At 41.5% G+C, this 22,383-nt stretch overlaps 1 protein-coding gene across 5 annotated transcripts in view; it reads left to right on the forward strand.

The window, feature by feature from the left end:
* The window catches only part of gmip (GEM interacting protein), a 108,581-nt gene extending 103,245 nt beyond the window's left edge, over positions 1–5,336 (forward strand). For 4 of the 5 annotated variants that reach the window (XM_062971034.1, XM_016994990.2, XM_008114433.3 and 1 more), the window contains one exon: positions 594–5,336. In XM_062971034.1, coding sequence (XP_062827104.1) covers positions 594–967 — 374 coding nt within the window. In that variant the 3' untranslated portion in view covers positions 968–5,336. The remainder of the gene's footprint in view (positions 1–593) is intronic. The other variant, XM_062971035.1, reaches the window with a different exon arrangement.
* Positions 5,337–22,383: the final 17,047 nt, after the last annotated feature.

Raw genomic sequence — 22,383 nt, forward strand, 5'->3', positions numbered from 1 at the left:
TAACCAGTTTCACTTCTCTTGTCATTCTTAGAGAGAGAGAAATCTTTGCTCCCTAGAAATATAGATTCTTAAAGGGAAAAAAGTGTGGGAAAGGATGGTGGGCTGAGTCCTATACTATTTAAAAGATGAATACCTGTCTGGGAAATACCAAGAGAAGGAGCGAAACCTTTTTTTGCCACTCTTTGACAAATACAGTAGAGTCTCATTTATCCAACATAAATTGGCCGGCAGAACATTGGATAAGCAAAAATGTTGGATAATAAGGAGGGATTAAGGAAAACCCTATTAAATGTCAATTACGTTATGATTTTACAAATTAAGCACCAAAGCATCATGTGTTACAAGTCTGCCACTTGTTTGGGAGTGTGGCTGCACTTGTGTTGTTGTTGGGCGTGTTGGCTTGCTGTGCATTGCTGCCCAGAGAAACAGTTGTGGATCTAGGCAGGAGGTAGGCTGCAATGGATAATACAGAATGTTGGATAAGTGAGACTCTACTGTATAGCCTTTCTTCTTTTTTTAGGTAGGCAGCATAATAAATTAAATGCAGTGTCTCATTCTCCAATTCTCTCTGTTTCTTCTTCCCATTCACTCAGAGGTAAACAGCAGAGACAGCACTGAACCAAAGGATTCTCTTCTTGACCCAGATCCTGAGATTGGCCCGCAGTCCAGGGGCCGCTTCAGCCGGGTGCCTGTGAAACATCCTCGTGCCATCATCCCCAAGGCAGCCACCTTGCCCCTGCCCACCGCTTCCCTCTCTAGCTCAGAAGCAGGAGGGGCAAGCAGACGCAGTGCCTCACCTGACCCCCGTGGGAAATGCAAGCGCTTTGAGATCACCCCAGAGACTGCCAGGATCGTCTCCAAGCTCCAGCCTCTTCGGAGTAGTCCAGACTGCTATCCAGCTGAGCTGGGGAACTCACTGCAAGGCAAGCTGGGGGATTCACTTGTAGGAAGCCAGGCTGAATTTTGAGTAGTGAGTCCTTCCATTTTTGGAAGCAAACTGTGGACTAGAGAGATAGAAACATCCCAATTCCTGGAGACAGTTTGGAATAGCAAGCTCATCATTCTGCAAAAACAGGATACAGGAGTCCACATCTCTCTACGGGCCAGACAATTACACTTGCAAATTTGAGGAGAATTAGCCCCGGGTGCATCTTGCATGTCTTCCAAGAGAGAAGGCAGAACAATTCTTCCTCCAGGTTTAACTGCTGCATGTCGGCTGGCTGAATTTGCAGAGCTATCCCTAATGAAGTGAATGAACCAGTGTTGAAATGGTGGGACCCTATAAACTCCAAACCCAATGATCCAGGTTGATGCTTCTGGGACTCTCTTTCCAAGGGACTGATGAGGTAGCTCAGCACTCCTGTTAGGATGGAAGATTGCTGATGGGAAAGGAACAGAAATCACATAAAAGGGGTGATGTGCCAATGATGCTGTTAGCAAGATATGACTATTTTTTCTAAGACCTATGTTGATACAAGACATTCGAGGTGGGGTGGGGCTGCTGGGATCAGGGAGTTAACTATTCATGTAGGACATGATGATTCATATGCATTTTTCAAGCTGGGCTTGGTGTGTTTAGAAAGGATGGTGTGGCTGTGTTGCTGGGAGTACACAAACTTGATTGTATGTATCCTGCATTTAGAAATATCAATTGACTTTATCACACGAGGCTGTTTAATTGCAGTTACAACAGGATAGTAGCATGTTTGGCATGTTCTTATCAGATTATGTTGTGCCTCTCCTGTTGCTCTTTGCATTTCAATCAATAGTGGAGCATCAGTTTTCACTGATGGGGCAAACCCATCAATAACTCCCAATATCCCGCATTTTCCAATACCATCCCTTCTGCTACAGTTGTGATATTCCAACAGTCACATGGCATGAGTGGACATGATTCTCCTCCTCTTCCCCTCTTCTTCTCACTATTCCCAAGCAGGGTAAGATTGCTTTTCCTATTTTATAATTTAAAAAAAACTTATAATCAGTAATTGCACAATTGCAGAAAAAAAAATTAAAATTGAAAGTTGCATATGCACTGGTAGGGTTCACAGGGGCAGGAAGATAGGGCATCCAGGGGCAGGTGACAAACATTGCGAAAGGAACACCATAGCATGATCACAGAAGGGTGTGATAGTGATTGTTTCATTATGCTTCTGATTGCTTCAAGAAAACAATTGCTGTGATACATCAGGCTTGTGTGATAAAGTCAAATGTGTCAAGAAAGGTGGATCCTTTGCATTGTATATTCTGTGCAAAACAAACATATTTTCAGATCTCTTTTCCTTTTCTGAACTTGTTGTTATTGTCCATCATTTGTTCTACTCAGGCTATTCACTATGAAAAAATAAGCTTTAGATACAAATCCAACCCCACTTGAATCCCTGAAAGTCTTATTACCATACTTTTGGGGCATTGTGAATTTTAATAATGTTGTCAAAGGCTTTTATGGCCGGAATCACTGGGATGCTGTGAGTTTTCAAGGCTGCATGGTCATGTTCCTGAAGCATTGGCAGGCATCCTCAGAGGTTGTAAGGTCTGCTCACAACCTCTGAGGATACCTGCCATAGATGTGGGTGAAACGTCAGAAGAAAATGCTTCTGGAACATGGCCATACACAGCAACTCGCAGCAACCCAGATTTTAACAGTTCTTAACAGTCACTTTTAGACAAATATAGCAACTGTGACAATTAGAAGAAAAAATTATGGAGAAAGGCAAGCGAACAATCTTGTAAGAAAGTTAAATACTATATCTTCAACCAGAAATTTTTTTCTTTTTGTGAGGGTGGTGGTGTGGAGGGAGGAAGGAATCTATTCTTGCATGAAATTGCAAACTGCACACAATACTGATGAATAGCAGTTCCCTGCTAAAACTTCTTTCTGTTGTGACTTGGGAGGAAATTGTCCCTGGGCAAAGATGAAAGGAAACAGTTTGGGAAAATGCCTGGCTTCAGAGTCAAATCAAGATGCGACGGCACTGCTAAGATGTTACAATGTCTGGATGTGCTAATTTATTTGGAGGCTGTGCATTCAGCTTTTGCTCTTTCAAATGCAATGAATAGGAAGTATATGTATGGATACTACTTTGATCTAGGAAATGACATCTAACACATTTTTATGTTTTGTGTGCATCAATTTCACTGTGTGCTGGTGGTACCCTTGGAAATGTACATTTTCTCTGTCTTTTTTCAGCCAGCCATGGCTTCTCCCACCACTCCCCTCTGGTCTTATCATTCTCCTCCCTTAATCTGTGATGCAGCATTTAGTGAGTCATGCTCAAGTTAAGGACTCTGGTGAACAGATCTCATAAAGGGGCAGATTGATGGAATCATGGATTATTTCAAGAGGAGATTTAAAGATATGGAATGGGCACAAAGCACAAATTCCATTGGGTAAATACCACCTGCCACAGATAAGCCTGCCTTGGAGTTATACCTGGAATGGGGAGTAAGGGGGTCTCACCCCCTGCCCCAGGAGCCCTCGGTGGCCTAGGGGATAAAAGCCTTGTGACTTGAAGGTTGGGTTGCTGACCTGAAGGCTGCCAGGTTCGAATCCCACCCGGGGAGAGCGCGGATGAGCTCCCTCTATCAGCTCCAGCTCCATGCAGGGACATGAGAGAAGCCTCCCACAAGGATGGTAAAACATCAAAAACATCTGGGCGTCCCCTGGGCAACGTCCTTGCAGACGGCCAATTCTCTCACTCCAGAAGCAACTCAGGTTGCTCATGACATGAAAAAAAAAAAACCATGCCCCAGACTAGGTTGCAATGGGGTTGAGCACCTGAAATGACCTTGTAACAACATGGGGCCATTAAATGCTGCAGAATTCAGAGAGGCGCGAATGGAGGGCTTAAGGGAGAAACATGCCAAGAAGGCATTTCAAGCCACCTCTGACCAGGGCCACCTTCCACCTGGAAACCGATGCCCTCACTGTGGAAGAATATGTGGGTCAAGGATAGGGCCCCACAGCCACCTACCTAGCACCAGGACACTACACCTGGAAGATGATCACACTCGGACAATGAGGGATTGCCTAAGTGAAAGCGATTACATGTTCAATTGCTAACAAATAATATGACAGCTGTTGTCATTGAGTCTTTCCAAGAAAATATCCTGCACATTCTTACTTCAGTATAAGCTCCATTGAAGACATGGAGGGAATTTTCTGTGTATACACTGTGCTTGTCAGACTCTTCATGTTTACAGATGCATGAATGGTACCAGATGGGAATAGTCACTTGCCTTCCTCCTGCAAATAAATAAAATTAATAACAATGCCCACACCCCAGTTTTGAAAATAATTATGGCTCCCTACCCCAATGGTTGGCAGTCCACTTCTGGTTTTGAAAGACAGGCATTACCAAAAGGTAGGTTAAGTGCTCCTGGAAGCTCCCAGGAGACAATGTGCATCCTGTTTTTCGTTTCTTTCCTGACCATAGAAAGAGTGATTAGGATGGGCAAGTCATGAATTGTAATAACAGTATCTTGGGGCCAAACATGAGCATCGTGCTGCCATCTCCCCATCCCTACTTTATGAACACCTACTAAGAGTTGCAATATCTTATATGCTTCCATGTACTAAGGGACATTTGTGCTTTCATAATGTAAAGAGGCTCCTGCTACATATTTCCTAAACAGAAATGCTGTCAGGGTGGAAAATCCAGTCTAAGTGAAGTAGCTCTCACTCAAATGTTGATGGAAATATTATAGATTATTCTGATACAGTCTTCTGACTGTTGGAGGATATGGCATCTCATTGCATGTCATAAGTCGACAAGTAATAAATACTATGGCATTGGTGAATTCCTCAGTATCTTGGCCAACAACATGGTTTCCATAATTTATTGTTTGGCCACCATATACATGCCTCTCGGGGCTATAGAGGAGCCTTCTCAGACCTGACATTATGCAGATGTGTTACACCTCAACTCCCATCATTGCAGTCAACATGGCTGTACTTACTTGGGAGGATGGATCTTGTAGTCTAACACATCTGGAGAGCATCAGGTTGGGGAATATGGCTGAAGAATCCATTCTTGAACGGGAACTGGTGCAGATTCAGAGGACTTTTGAAAATGAAGGGGAGGGTACATCCAAGTATTTTCCTTTCTTCCAGAATCTCCCTAACCATCTCCACATTCCACACTCATTGGCTCCTTGTCAAGGCAAAAGATCAGTAGAAATTCCTTCCAAGAGCAATGGTACAATAAATGAATTTACAGAAAGAATCAGGGGTAGAGGAAGCCCAGTGAACTCAGCCTTTTGTCCCCGATCCCTCTAACAGAAGAACATGTGTTTAATATTGATATTTTGCTTACGATTAAATTATGATTTTGTCACTTGGTTTCCTGCTTGAAGTTATTGAATTGCCTATAATTTACTATAGTTCAACCTCACCAACAGGGCAAATTAGTTTTTTGCCACAGGTGACAGGCTCAGTTCTTGGTACTCTTATTTCTTTCACTTCTGGCCTGGTCATGTTCCCTGCTCTCAAAGAAGGAGGGCTTAGCACAGGACTGGGGATCACCTTGCTCTCCAGAAGTCATTCAACTGCAGATCCAAGAATCCCTCACTATTGTCCAAGGCTGGGGGAAGTTGCAATCCAGCAAGCTTTTGAAGGCTACACAGTTCTCATCTCTGAATTAGTATGGGCGTGGTAGTGTAAGGAAAGTCACTTAGTGGTTCTCAATCATTTTACAAAACATTTCAATTGCCAGACAGATTAGGATCATGCTTTGTTTACTATACTATACTATACTATACTATACTATACTATACTATACTATACTATACTATACTATACCTTTCTCCCAAAACTGACATCCAAGGCAACCAATTATCTTTATACCTAAATCATTATCCAGCACTCTTTTTTCAGACATGTAAGTGTACACATATCCTAGAGATGGCAAACATATGGTCTTCCAAATGTTGGTGATTACTGTTCTGCCTAATATTTTGGCGAAGCAATGTGAGCATAATGAAAGTAGAATATAAAAATATTTGGAGGGTCTACCTTAGTCTCAAAATGGCTTTGTCCACTTATAGAAGTGGTAGGATCCAAGCAGCATAAGCAGTGTTTCTCTCCCTTAGAATAACTTGCACTGAGAATTTTAGTGACATGGGAAGAAAATCTGTCCTGGAGTCTTGGCGTATGTGGAAAGGGGGGGGGGGGGGGAAACAAGAGTGCTTTGAATGTTTTTCTGTCATTTTATTTAACCTCCCAGCAGGAGAAGTCTACTGATGGGAATGTCAAATGCCAAAAGTATTATATTTCTCAAACTATGTGGAGAAATTGCAGAAAAGCAGATAAGTAAACGATAATACTTATTGGGCTCTCAGCAGAATGTTACAAACTACAGTACATCCCAGGGGGCCTCCCCGTAATGGTGTCAAGAAGGAGAAGATGCTGTTTGGGCCTTCTTTGACTCTAAGACAAAACAAAGACTTTCACCCCACAGCCATGCAGAGCCAGAATCAAGGGCATTGAAGAAACAGACAGGAAATAGGACCATGTGGGGGTCTCCTGAAGGGTGTTTGGATACCAAAAGAAAGCAAAATGCACTTGGAAAAAACCTGAAATAAATGCTCTCACCCTTCGTGGGGCTTAAATGTCTTACAGGCTTCAGAACCTGTCAGCTTTTTGAATTTAAGCAAAGTCAGTCCTAGTTAGTACCTGGACAGGAGACAGACAATGAATACCAGGTGCTGTAAGCTATATTGCGGAGAAAGGAACTGGCAAAACCACCTTGACAGGCATCTTGAAGGCACGCACACATGCTTCATTTAATAGCCAGTTGACAAGTAAGTGTCTCTGTAGCAAACAACAGCCCAGGAAAGGTGGAACATAGCTCTTTGGTTTGTACTGAAGTATCAGTACAATGAGGGTTGGAATAGTTAGACTTCACCTGCCCCGAGGCTTAGTTGTTCATTTGTAAAAGGTTGACCCTAAAACTTTATGTTGTCTGAGGCACAGGATAAGCGAAATCTGCAAAAACCCCCCCAACACACACACACACACAACAGCAGGTGACTTTCATGTCAGAGAGGTGGTGAATCTTGAATGCAGACTGAGATCATGACACCAGGGGATTGAGAAGGCATCTTGTACATTTACAGCTTACTCTGCCACCTGTCCAGGCAATTGCTTGTATTGCCAGATTCTTTATACCTTTCTTAAATGAGGTATCTAGATCTGATTTCTGTACTCCAGATAAGATATCACTAGTGCAGAATATATTGGAACTATTACTTCTTTTTGGAGTCAATATAATGTAGTGGTCTGAGAGCTGGACTAGGCCACTGGAGACCTGGGATTGAATCCCCACTTGCCCACAGGAACCCCCGGGTGACTTTCAGCAAGTCATGGCTTCAGAGGAAGGCAAAAGCAAACATCTTCTGAAGAAATCTTGCCAAGAAATTCCTGTAATAGGTTTGCCTTAGGATCGCCGTAAGTCAGAAACGATCTGAATGCACACAACAATTTATTCTCTAGTATTGGAAACTCCCGTTCTAATGTCTTATGCTATTTTTGGAAAAAGAAAGATCAGATGTTGCCATTCATTTTATAGTCATTCATTTATTACCCTGTAATTTGCAATAATGTTTAGTTTTGTTGAAACCGAGGAACTCCCCACCCCCCACCTCCCACCCCGGATATCCTGTAGGTGTCAGCAAGGGAGCCTGCAATGACCTTTTACCTAGTTTCAGGTGAGTTTTCAATGAATGCATCAGAGATTGTACAAGCAGTATATATGCACCCCACACATCAGGACATGTTTCAACATTTAATTTAGGGAAAACCCTGGGAGACACATAATGACCTTAGGAAGAGTCATAGGGGTTTCTCCCTTAGATTTAATCTCATTTTATTCTTGGGAATGTTTCCTCATCCCAATTGTCAGATCAGACCCCCTTCCTGGGGACCCCATTCAAAGTGGGCCAACACCTTCAGCACCCATTCTATGGTCAGTTAAAACCCACTGTCCCATTCTGACAGGAGCAGAGCCATCAAGACCCATTATCTCCAGTCCAGCCACGTTCCTTTCCTCCTGCACCCCCTTCCGAGGCAGGCCAAGAAGAGTCGCTAGAATTCAAATCCAGAAAATGACATATTTTTAAAAATTCCCGCCACACCTGGAGCCAACAGCAGCGATGATGGATGGCACTTCATTGCCTATCAGAGAGTGGATCCTAGCTGGCACTGACTTAGACCAATCAACAACCAGCATGGCAGAGTGCCTTTGTTTCAAATAGCTGTACATAAATCTGTATGTTTGTAATTGTACTTATGTGACTTTTAGAGTGCACAGATATTTCCACACACATATATAAACCTTCCTTGCTTAGTTTCTCCATACCTCACAACCTCTGAGGATGCCTGCCATAGATGTGGGCGAAACGTCAGGAGAGAATACTTCTGGAACATGGCCATACAGCCCGGAAAACATACAACAACCACTCTACAACAATAGCTATTCTTAATGCTAAAGAATAAAAATCTAATGCTTTACCTTTTCAAATCAACATTAATGATTATGTGCTAGATTAAATAATGTTCCAAGGTCTGAGAAAGAGATGTAGGTGAATCCAACTCACACAACCAGGCTTCATGTGGCCTTGTGTGCATGTAGAAAGGAATGTGTATGTAAAATCAGAACAATAAGAACTCAAAAGTTCGAGTACCTCCAAAGGCCCCCCCCCCCCATTTTCTGGACAAGCTAAATAGGGATCGTATCTGGTTTTCATTCCACTCCTCCATACTCAGGTTCCCTTTCAGGTTTGAGGCTTCTAAAAAAGAAGTTTAGTTTATTCAGTTATTTCGAAGACATGCACCCCACCTATGCTAAAGTACACTTTTGGCCTTTCTTTTAAATGGCAGACATATTTTTTCACTTCCATATATTATACCTTGAAGCAAAATAAAGTCATATTATAGGAAAGTCTACTCTCCAGAGTATCCTTTATTTACCCCTTATACTATTACCTCAGAGGTGATGAGAATGCTACTAAATTTGGGGGGGGGGGGAGATACATATATGGGGAACCATGACATTTATCAGACTGCAAATGCAGTCCAGACCATAAGGCACAATCTCCTATGCAGGATGAACTGAAATGGATTTCTGACTTATAACATTTTAGATTTCTTTTTAACTTTTAATCATCCAAGACATGCCGAGACCCCCTGCTTTTCATGGGGAAGCTGTTCTAATTTGGTTTTAATCATTCCTTTCCCATCCCTGAGCTTCAATGGTATTATGTTTGTGGCCAGAACGCCAGCACTGCCAGCCTCACACATGAGGAAGCAGGCGCCTTTCAATATTTGGATTCGTGTTTGGGGCTGTCGGCCTCCTCCCCAGCCTTGCTGTGCGCTTCCAGGGATCCGTTTCACATAAATATCCACTCTTGAGCTCCCCCTGAATCAAACTTGGCTGGGAAAGAAGAAAGGTCATCCAGCTTGTACCTCGGCAGCAGTGATGTGCAGAATGCCAATTTTCAACCGCCTTTTAAAAAGATTGTCATTGCCATGTCGTTTCGGAAGCTGCTGTGCCTTGGAAAAAAAGTAACCATTACTTAATGGATGTAATTGGGGCTTATGAAAGGCATCCTAGAAAAATTAACTCCCACAAGACCACAATATCAGTAGATGTATTTATTCTCAAAGAACTTGGTTTTCCTTCCTAGGGATGGCTGCTTCAGAGACAGCTTCTCCATTTTAGCCTATGCATCATTATATCTTTAGAACTTATCACTAAAAGACTTTGGAACGACCTTCTGAAAGAGCTCCGATAGCTAAATCAGCTGTTGGAATTAAAATACCATCTAAAGACCTATCTCTTTAGGCAGGCTTACACAGCTAGTTTTAAGCATGAATTTTAAAATTGTGTCTTGTGTTTAATCTATGTTCTGTGTATTTTAATATGTATCTTATAGAAATATGTTTTAATATGTATCTTTCATAAAAAATATATAGGAGTCCCCAATGGCGCAGTGGGTTAAACCCTTGTGCCGGCATGCCTGATGACGTGAAGGTTGGGTTGCTGACCTGAAGGTTGCCGGTTCGAATCCGACCCGGGGAGAGGGCAGATGAGCTCACTCTGTCAGCTCCAGCTTCATGCAGGGGCATGAGAGAAGCCTCCCACAAGGATGGTAAATACATCAAAATGTCTGGGCATCCCCTGAGCAACGTCCTTGCAAATGGCCAATTCTCTCACACCAGAAGCGACTTGCAGTTTCTCAAGCTGCTCCTGACAGGAAAAAAAAGAAATATATACATTTATACAATTTTTACGTTTTATGTGTTTTAATTATGTTGTAACCTTCCTCGAGCCATGAGGAGGGGCGAGTAACAAATAAAATTATTATTATTATTATTGATACAACGACATAGTATGACACAGCAAACAAGATAGATATGCTGGATTCCCAAGCGTTTAGGACTGTGTGATGTATTTTCGGATGATGCGCGCAGATCCCAGTAAGGTGGCCTTTTGCAGTTGACAGATCATAATTTTGTCAATGTTTATTGTTTCCAACTACCGGCTGAGATCTTTTGGCATGGTACCCAGTGTGCCAATTACCACCGGGACCACCTGTACTGGTTTGTGCCAGAGGCCTTGCAGTTCTGTCTTGAGGTCCTGATAGCGGCTGAGTTTTTCCTGTTGTTCCTGTCAATCAGACGGTCATCTGGTATGGCGACATCAATAATCGAAACCTTTTTCTTTTCCATGACTATGAGGTCTGGTGTGTTGTGTTCCAGAACTTTGTCAGTCTGGATTTAAAAATCCCACAGTATCTTTGCATGTTCATTTTCCATTACCTTTGTTGTTGTTGTTGTTGTTGTTGTTGTTGTTGTTGTTGTTAAAAAGGAGGTCAGGATTCAAATTCCTTTTGAAGTAATGCTCACTACCCACTGAGATCAGGCAAGCTCCCACTCTGTTAGCTTTTAGGAAAGACTTGAAAACATGGCTCTTCCGCTGTGCTTTCGGTGAGTAATTTCTGTTATATATTTCTGTATTGCTCCCCCCTTAACATCTACCCTCTAGATTGCCCCACTATCATGTGCCCCTGTCCGCAGTGGAGTACTCCTCTGTTCCTCTCACTCCGAATTTTATCCTTGTGTCCATGCGGCCTGCCCTGTTTTTACTGTTTTTTGATTTGATTTTATTTTTTTTGATTTAATGTTTATTATAATCTATTGTATTGCTTTTAATTTATGCTATGGTATGCTGTTTTATATTCTATTATGTTGTATTGCTCTGGGCGTGGCCCCATGTTAGCCGCCCCGAGTCCCCGTTGGGGAGATGGTGGCGGGGTATAAATAAAGTTTTATTATTATTATTATTATTATTATTATTATTATTATTATTATTTCTGCTCTGACAATCCCTTTCCATTTTCCTATATATAATGGCTATACTAAACATGTTGGATTAACCTGGTACCTATTTGGAAAGATTTTTCTAACACTATCTAAGACTACTATCTTTTCGAACACTATCTAAGATGGTCTTTCTTGTGTGTTTTCCATCAAGACATAACACAATGACAAGCAGTTAAGTGATACCAGGCTCAATCGAGACTTGCTGAAACTTTATTATGTCATGAGTTTCCACACCCCACATCAGAGTTGTAGTCCACAATAAAATCAGTCAACTTAAAATATCACAAGACTGCAACTTGTTTTTGCTGCTATAGACTTAACATAATTACCTCTAATTATGCCTACATTTGGCATAGAAAAAAAGATAGAGAAAAATTTTAGAAACGATTTTATTTGGTCAGCATTAATAAGAATCTGGGAAAAATATAAAGAAAAATTATATGCGAAAATGCCCCTTTGGATTTCACTACTAGAAGCATGCCGTAGCAGAGAAATGGGCAGAGAAGCTTGGCCAACATATAGAGATATTCTGACAAAAAAAATGGGAATGATGTACTTAAAAGCCAAGAAGAAATGTCGCAACTTTAGAAATGCCTCACGGTTTCCTATACATACAAATGAAAGAATATTTTAACAAAGACAAAAAGGTAGGCTTTGCCAATAAAAACTCATTTTGGGATATAGTAATGCAAACAGAAAAGAAAGATATAACGAAAATTTATTTTAAAAAACCAATTAGAATGGTCGATGGATACAGAATTAATAAAAGACTGTATGGTCAAATGGGCAGAAAACATTGGGAAACCAATAAGACTAGAAGAATGGGAAAATATATGGTCTTCCAAAATAAACTACACCTATGCAGCAGATCTAAAAGAAAATTGGTTTAAAATGTTTTATAGGTGGCACATCACCCCGCAAAAATTGGCCAAATTTTATAAAAAATACTTCAAATAAGTGTTGGAAATGTGGAAAATATGAGGGTACGTTCTTTCATTGTTGGTGGACTTGCGAAAAAGCCAAGATATTATGGAAAGAGATTCAACAAAGGATACAAAAAATCCTGCAAATAAAGATTGAGCTTGGGCCTAAAGTCTTTTTATTATGAATGTTGGACATACAAAAGGAAAAAAATAAGGAAAAATTGTTCTTTTATATGGTGACAGCAGCCAGATTAACCTATGCCAAACAGTGGAAGGAAAAGGACATACTGGAAATCAATAGATGGTTGACCAAGATTATGAACATGGACAGACTTACATATTTACTAAAAACTAATCAAGGTATACCAAGAAAGCAAACAGATTGGCAACCAGTAAAATAATTTTTAAACAAGGAAGAAATTAAAATCATATTCCAAATTCCTACACCACTAACATCTGATCAGAAAACACATCTTGTGGAGGACCACAGTTACTAAGATACCGCTCAGTGGGCCACCCTCGATCAATGCACGCCGGATAGCCCTGACAGGGGCGATGTATCACCACATTCACACTTACACAATCATGCAGATGCTCCATCCCCAATCATTGACCATGAACAACAGGAACACCCTTGGGAGAGTGATGGGCTCTTGGACACATCTCAGTGGATTGTCATTGATGAATGCACTGGGGTTGTCGAGGAGGAGGACAACACTTTACACCTGCACAACTCATTTCAACAGGAACATTTTCCAGGGGACCTACACACTATCTTGCACAAAAGGGGCCCTGTTAATCCTCAAAGTAAACAGGTCTTGGTAGTAGGTGACTCCCTTCTCAGAGGAACGGAAGCCATCATTTCCAGACCAGATGGGATGGCACAAGAAATATGCTGCCTCCTGGGGGCAAAAATACACCATATCACTCAGAGGCTCACCAGGCTCCTAAAGCCCCATCACCCTCCCCCCACCTTATGTTGATTCATGTAGGAACCAATGATACGGCTAGACATACCTTTCAAAAGATCACAAACGATTTTTGAGCTCTCGGAACAAAGCTAAAACTGTGTACTGCACATGTGATCTTTTCATCCCTCCTCCCTGTTGTAGGACACGGCTCTACAAGGGCCAGAAAAATAGTACAGGTCAATAACTGGCTCAGAACATGGTGTCAGGAGAAGCGTTTTGGCTTCCTCGACCATGGCTTATTCTTCCAGGAGGATGGCCTACTGGCAAGTGATAGGGTGCATCTCACACAAGTAGGAAAACACCTTTTTGCACACAGACTCACAAACCTCATCAGGCGCACTTTAAACTAGATCCACTGGGGGAGGGGAACAACAGTCTTGCAAACAGTATTTTACCCACAACCACCGCGAGCAGGGCCTCATCAGATGAGGCCCTGTTCGCGTCTCGTCAGCCTCACAGGTGCGGCTGGCGGGGATGAGAGACAGTGTCTTTTCAGTAGTGGCTCCCCGCCTATGAAACGCCCTCCCCAGTGAAGTCAGGCAGGCTCCCTCCCTCCTATCCTTCTGTAGGAAGGTTAAAACTTGGTTGTGGGGCCAGGCTTTCGAATAACAGCGTTAATTATTATTATGTACACTGGAACTCAATCAACAGACCCAATCTTTTGAACTGAACATGCCTATCTATATTTTATAATGTGTTTTATAAATACTGATGTAAGTTAATAACAATTTTTTAACTGATTTATAGTGCACTGTACAACTTTTATATATGTTTTTGTAAGCCACCCTGAGTCCCCTGTTGGGTGAGAAGGGCGGGATATAAATATAGCAATAAATAAATAAACCGCCCAAAGGCTAAATTGAGGGCTGCACAAACACAGCAAGGACCAGTAACCGAGAGCGTAATAATCCCAAATAAACAACTCGGGGGAAGGTCACAGGGGCTTACATGTCTTTACACTAATGCACAGAGCATGGGGAATAAACAAGACGAACTCCAACTTTTAGCATAACACCACACTTACGATGTCATAGGGATCACTGAAACCTGGCGGGATGACTCCCATCACTGGAATGTAGCCATTGAGGGCTATAACATCTTTCACAGAAATAGAACAAAGGGGAGAGGAGGGGGCGTAGCTTTATATGTCAAAAACAGTTATCTTGCAGAAGAAATGCAAGACTGCAATCCGGGAAACCAGTTTGAAAGCATCTGAGTAAGAATCAAGGGAACCGGGACTCAAAAAGATCTTGTCGTGAGTGTCTACTACAGACCTCGAAGCCAGAATGAAGGACTTGATGAAGCCTTCTGTCAACAGTTGACCAAACAGGCACAAAGAAGAAATATAGTAGATATGGGCGAATATCTGCTGGAAAACAAACTCGGCCAAGAGTACAAAGTCCAACAAATTCCTCGCTTGCCTTGCAGACAATTTTATGGTCCAGAAGGTAGAAGAGGCAACAAGGGGATCTGCTACTCTTGATCTCATCTTAGCAAATGTGGAAGACTTGATTAATACAGTTGAAGTGGTGGGATCCTTAGGGGCAAGTGACCATGTGCTCCTGCAGTTCGCCATACAAAGGAAGGCTGAACTAAGACAAGTCAAACACGCATTCTGGACTTTAAAAGAGCTGACTTCCAAAATATGAAGGAAATACTGAGCGGCATTCCATGGACGCCGATATTAAAAGACAAGGGAGTTAAGGATGGATGGGAATTTTTCAAAAGTGAAATACTCAAGGCGCAAATGCAAACAGTGCCAACAAAGAAAAAAAAATAAGACAAGTGAGAAGAAGCCAGAATGGATGTCCAAAGAACTTCTTACCGGGCTAAGACTCAAAAGAGACATGTACAAGAAGTGGAAAAGGGGAGAAATCACCAAAGAAGAATTCAAATGAATAGCCAACTCCTGTAGGGAAAAGGTTCACAAGGCTAAAGCGCAAAACGAGCTCAGGCTTGCCAGGATTTTTTTTCTTTTCTTTTTTCTTCTTCTCTTTTCTTCTCTTTTTCCTATCCATTTTCCTACTTTCTATATGAAACTTGTTCTCACTCTTTCATTGTATATAGTATGGAAAATCTGAATAAAGATAATTTTTTAAAAACATAATTACCTCTAAGGGAAGAGTTTTTACAGTATATAATGAAAGCCAAAGGTCTATCGAATGGAAGAGTAAAAAGTGAAGAGGGATTAAATACAGAGGTATGTGAATATTTCCTTCTTGTGTTCTAAGATTCCTTTCTCAGACTTGGACAAACTAATCCTAAATAATTTTTAATGACCAAATCATACCATCCAACCTTTCACAGATAAAAAGCTGAACTTGTGGTAAGCAACACCAAAAAGTGATCAATGACGAAAAACACATACCCTGTTTCCCCGAAAATAAGACATCCCCGGAAAATAAGACCTAGTAGAGGTTTTGCTGAATTGCTAAATATAAGGCCTCCCCCGAAAGTAAGACCTAGCAAATTTTTTGTTTGGAAGCATGCCCGGCGCCTGCAAACAGAACACCAGAGCATACAGGATTGGTAAATGTACATATCAGTTGTACATGGAAATAATGGAAGTAACAAGAAATTTTTGATAGGATTCACAGTTTGTCTGGTTATGTTGGTTTGTGATGACAGCTACTGTATAGTATATAATAAATGTTCATTTTTTGTTCAACAATAAATGTGAATTTTTCTTCATTGAAAAATAAGACATCCCCTGAAAATAAGACCTAGCATATCTTTGGGAGCAAAAATTAATATAAGACACTGCATATTTTCGGGGAAACACGATATGCTATGAAAAGCTAGAACAATTTGCTATAGGCCAAGGCCTATTGGGGATGGCCAATAAGGCTTTCCCCTTACCTCTTCCCCTCACCTCTTCCCCACACTGAGTCCATTGAGTACAAACTACTCAATGGATTTCTTTTTCATATCAGGAGCGATTTGAGAAACTCCCAAGTCGCTTCTGGTGTGAGAGAATTGGTAGTCTGCAAGGGCGTTGCCCACGGGGCGCCCCAATGTTTTGATGTCTTTACCATCCTTGTGGGAGTATTTTCTCATGTCCCCATATGGGGAGCTGGAGCTGATAGAGGGAGCTCATCCATGCTCTCCCCAGGTTGGATTCAAACCGACAACCTTCAGGTCAGCAACTCAACCTACTACTCAATAGATGAATTTGGACCATTGCTGCCAAATTAAGGTAGTTGATGGGAACGCAGTGTCCAAACAAACACTTCTTGCACCAATTCCTTTGTTATTATTTAAGAGTCAGATCTCAACCATGCACAGCAAGGCTGGGCAGTTTAAATGAGAGAGCACTAACCATGGCTTTGTGTGCTAAAGACCCCAGAGTCAGCAGTCACCTTGAGGTGAAGTGTGGTGTTTGTGAAACGGTGATATCAGGCCTGGATCTGTTCGATCAAGAACTCCGTTTTCTCTGGCACTATTTCTTATTGTCAATGAAAACAAAACCGCGGTGGAAACTGCTCATCCATTGGTCCTTATAGTTACAAACCACTAAGAGCTTGGCTGAGGCCCAATGGGGGTGGCAAAATTTCATGTCATTAAGGATGGAAAGGAAACATTTCTAGCAACCACACTCCACAGGCTTTTTCGCATTTGCAAAAATTATGTGTGCAAAAGATGACTTTCTCCCTGACCTTCTCTGTTGGGCTTCATGTTGGGTGCCCGTGGAGCCCAACATGGTGGTTTAACATGCTTTTCTGCTTAATGGAAAGGAAAAACAAAGGCAGTACGGAAGAGCTTATATGGCTGAAGGGCCAAAATCTAAATACCGCTCACTTACTGCTCTTGATAAAACACACATGGGACACTGCAAGGTGTTGTTGTTTTCATTTCCAAACGATTTCAAACTTATGGCGGCCCTAAGGTGAATCAATCATAGGGTTTTCTTGGCAAGATTTGTTAAGAGAGAGTTTGTCTTTGCCTTCCTCTGAGGGCACTTCCAGACAGGACTAAAACTTGCACTGAAACAGGTTAAGGTAACCTGCTTCGGCATGGGTACTAGTCTCCACCCCCCAACCCAAACCCCAGGGTTTCCCAGGGGTGGGGTTGGCTACATGCCATCCCGGGTCAAATTAGGATGATATGAAGCCACCCTGAAGCCCCCTATTTACGTCCCCAAATCCTCCCCCCCCCCCCACACCTCCTGACATGCTGTTTTCTTGTGCCAGGAGGACTGTAGATTGAGAGGCCTGTGCTGTTGGCAGGCCTCTTCGGTAATGTTTGTGATCCAAATGGTGGGTCTGGAGGGGAGGGAGTGGGTGCCCTCTTCGTGGGTCTGTAAATTGTTTATATGTTGTGTTTCTTCATCATCTTCCTTATGCGGTCAGTGGTTCCCTTGATGTATGGAAAATCCAACAAATGCATACAAATGGCACTTATACAGTGCCTTAAGGCAGGGGTCCCCAAACTAAGGCCCGGGGGCTGGATGCGGCCCTCCAAGGTCATTTACCTGGCCCCTGTCCTAAACTTTAGACTTAGGGTTGACTTAAGTTACCTGGTCTTTGGAGGTCTCTTTGCTTACCTATGGCCTTATGAGATCGTCTAGATGGTCTTTGAAGGTCTTTTTGCTTAGCTACGACCTTATGAGTCTTTCTAGATGGCTTTTGGAGGTCCCTTTCCTTACCTATGGTCCTATGAGACCGTCTAGATGGCCTTTGAGGGTCCTTTTTCTTACTTATGGTCTTATGAAACCATCTAGATGGTCTTTGAGGACCCTTTCCTTATCTATGGTCTTCTGATGGCCTGATGAGATCATCTAGATGGCCTTTAAGGGTCCCTTTCCTTACCGATGGTCTTATGAGACCATCTAGATGGTCTTTGGAGATCTTTTCGCTTACCTATGGTCTTATGAGATCGTCTAGATCAGGGGTCCCCAAACTAAGACCCATGGGCTGGATGTGGCCCCCCAAGGTCATTGACCTGGCCTCTGTCCTAAACCTTAGACTTATGGTTGACCTAAGTCTGAAATAACTTGAAGGCACACAACAACAACAATCTTAATTTTGGACTATTTCATCCTAGTCTGGCCCCCTAACAGTCTGAGGGACTGTCAATCGGCCCTCCACTTAAAAAGTTTGAGGACCCCAAAAGGTATAAAAACAAACTTGAGATAAAATTGGATTAAAATTAATACACACATAATAGCATAATTAAAATATATTCCAATGCTAAAACACATCATCCAGAATCAAAGCATACTGGCAGGATCTTGGCTTGAGCATTCGAGTGTTTTTCAGACTCCCAATACCTTTGCGCTCCTTGGTCAAAAGAAAGTCACTTCTTACAGGGCAAGAAGAAGCAGAACAGAAAAGGTAGATCACTCAGTGCATGTTTCTCCTTATATCTCTGTAATTAAACAAGGCTAGCTGCTAAGGCTGTAGTCCTATGTACCTTTATCTGACAGCAAGTGCAAGCAAATGCAGTAAACATGCAAATTGAAATGAAGAGTTCTGGAGCAGGGTCAGTGAGAGAGAGATAAGCTCTCAGAACATCACCTTTTCTGTAGAGCCTATTTCCTGTTTATTCCTTCTTGTATTTTCCCAGTCCATCTCTTCCAATGCATATGCCAAAGCCTGCAATTCCTATCACACTCTGTTTTCAGTTCATGTTTGGATGTATCTATTTAAATATTAATATGTTTATAGAATAGACCACATTTCATTATTTTCCTCCTGTCAGCCTTTCTCTCTGTCTAGCTTCCGCATTTTGATAAGGGTATCTATAAGACTATATTCTGCGGACAGAACCTAGGACAGAATGATACATTGAGATTTAGAGTCCTTCCACATAGCCCTATATCCCAGAATATCAAGGCAGAAAATCTCACAATATCTGCTTTAAAGTGGGTTATCTGAGTCCACAATGCCATATATTCCAGTTCAAAGCACAACATGTGGGATTTTATTCAACTGTGTGGAAGGGGCCTTATAGTGAAGATCCATTGTTCTTCCTCTGCTGGCAGAGAAGGCATCATTGTTTTTTTAAAATCAAACACCTGTATAGGTGAAAGGCCTGTTTGCCTTTCTTTCTCCTTCAGACTTCTCAGCAAGCATCCAACAGTCCCTGGAGCAGTTGCACAATTGCTGTGGTTTTATATGTTTTTATGGATTTAATCTGAATTGTTTTTAATACTATTAATGTTGAATACTGTTTAAATATTTGTATATTTGTATATTTTAAATTGTATGCTGATGTTTTTATGCTAAGCCACTTTGAGTCTCCTGCGGGAGAGATAAAGTGGTGTATACATATAATAATAATAATAATAATAATAATAATAATAATAATAATAATAATAATAATAATAATAATAATACTCATGCAGAAAATCTGGGAATGTTATGACCTGGATGATACTTGGCATTTGGTGATTTATCTTCACACATTCTTTCAGAGCAGAATACAAAACAACACATGCTTGCCCCAGCACATCAGAATACCCTCCAAAATTTCAAAGGGGAAAAAATTCCCATGTTTGACCATGCAACATCAGTGTGTGGTTTAGAATACAAATTATTGGTAAGGAAACTCACACATTAGGAGAGGCTGCAGCAGTTTGTTTTTGCCCAAATCTACCATGACCTTCTTGTCCTCTCCCTTTGCTGAGAAAATTTAGAGCAATGGAGTAAGCTGAGGACAAAGTGGGAAAGTGGGAGAGGGAGAGAGAAACTGGGGCAACTGAATAAGTGGGGTAACAGAGGATTAATCATGACTGTCCTTGCCAAATTGGAACAGTTTGGGGGCATCATCTGTCATGCCACAAACCAAAACAACAGGTACTTAAAGATGGTAAAATGCATTTGGCACCTATGCCAAAACTAAAAGTTCAGGAAGTGTTCCTGCTTTACTTGGTCATAATTGTGATTTTTTATTTATTTACTTAACTGTGTTTTTGTACTGCTTTTCATCTTAGAAAGAGGTGAAATCTTTTACAATAAAATCAATTGTGACTAGTAAGAAAATGACACTAAAGCAATGAAATTAAGTAATCACATAATAAACCAATCAACCAAAATAATTGATGTTACCAGAATATAACACAAAATAAGTACATAAAATCGTCATCCTTTCACTTCAAATCTAATACCTAGGCCTACCCCATGGTAAGAAAATAATCTGCATAAAACTAAGATATTAAAATTGTCCATTAAAGTCAGCTTTTACAGATACAGGCCCCTTCTACACTGCCATATAAAATCCAGATTATCTGTTTTGAACTGGATTGTATGGCAGTGTAGACTCATCTAATCCTTTCAAAGCAGATAATCTGGATTATCTACTTTGATAATCTGGAATATATATATATTCCTGTTAGAAGCAACTTGAGAAACTGCAAGTCACGTCTGGTGTGAGAGAATTAGCCATGTGCAAAGATGTTACCCAGGGGATGCCCAGATGTTTTGATATTTTTACCATCCTTGTGGGTGGCTTCTCTCCGTGCTCTCTTTGGGTTGGATTTGAACCGGCAATCTTCAGGTGAGCAACCCAACGGATTTTATCACAGTATAGAAGGGGCCAAAGTGGAAGAGATGTTTGCATAAGAAGAATGTGTGTCTATGTGGCGGGAGGAGAGGAGAGGAGAGGAGAGAGAAGACACCAGATATGAGAGGAGAGAAGACACCAGATGTAAGACGAGACAAATAAATGTGTCCTGTATCAAATCAGGCCTGAATTCTTACTAGAAGCTAGGATTACTAAACACTTTGGACATATCATGAGACAATGTGGTTCATTAGAAAAGATAGTTATCCTTGGTAAAATAGAAAGCAGCAGGAAAAGAGGAAGGCCAAAGTTCAGTAGATTCAATCAAGGAAGCCATGGCCCTGAGTTTGCAAGAACTGAACCAGGCAGGGAATTTCTCATTTACAAGGTTCCTCCCAAGAGAGTGTTCCACATATGATGTGCCAAAATCAATGAAGTTCTCCTGCAAGTTGCCACCAGAGAGCAGGGAGGACTTGATGGAGGACATCTGATTAAAATAGCAATGTTTGGACAAGCTGCTGTTAAAGTAGGCAGTCTTTTAGAGACTATACTGGGATTTGTTGTCTCCAAAAGTGATTTTTAAAATGTCCTGTTTTAAGGAGAGTTCCCAATAATTTGAGCGTACCTGAGTAAGAGAGTGCAGCTGTTGATATATTTTCCCAATAGCAGCTGTGTTGGGGAGGAGATGCTTCCAGATAAGGCTTGGAGGTTATTTATAGTACATTTGACAGAAAGGCAGAAGTAGAAAACAACTGAAATTGCCATGCTGGTTCCTCACTGGTCCTAGAGGTTGCTGGCTAGCCCCATTGGAGGAGGTGTGATGCTGCTTCTGCCTCTGAGCCAATTAGAGGTGAGGTAGGAAATTTAATAAGCTGCCATTCATGGATTTTAATTCTGTTTGTGAATCCTTCCCAGAAGCTTGGTGTATCTGGGTGGAATACAGTTTGATGGGTGATTGATGGGTCCGTGTGGTCCAATGGCAGCTACACAAAAGAGGTGCTGGCTGATGGACAAAATGTGTTTAAGGTGCAGTTACATACAATGGAAGATCCACTGAGGGCATCCTGATATGTGCTATAAATGAGGTAACGTGCCCAGGATGAAGTTTTAGATAAAACCAGATAAAGATGGGAAACCTTTGTGTCTCTTCATGCGAAAACCATTATGTGTTTTGGGATTTTTCCAGGAGATTGTGAGAGGATTATGATAATTACAAAGCCCTTCCCCAAGGTCCTCAGGTGCAGTGGGAAATATTCTGAAACATTCCTAGGGAGGTTTGTAAAAGGTTACTTGGCAGGCAAGAAAAAATCCAGTGTGTGATGGCTGTATATCTCAATGGAGCCACGGGTAATAATTCATAATTTGGGGTCCAGGGGTTTCATGACACTGTCACCCTAATTAATCTTTTGGTAATCCAGTGAGGAGGGAAAGAAATAAAAATGGGCTCAACACCTTTTGAATAGTAGAATAAGGAGCTGTCTATTGGGAAGTATTCTCTCATTTGTGTGTGTGTGTGTGTGTGTGTGTGTGTATATATATATATATATATATATAATGAGAGAATACTTCCCAATAGACAGCTCCTTATATATATATAGTCTCA

Source organism: Anolis carolinensis, chromosome 2 (genome assembly GCF_035594765.1).
Source record: "Anolis carolinensis isolate JA03-04 chromosome 2, rAnoCar3.1.pri, whole genome shotgun sequence".
NCBI classification, from domain to species: domain Eukaryota; kingdom Metazoa; phylum Chordata; class Lepidosauria; order Squamata; family Dactyloidae; genus Anolis; species Anolis carolinensis.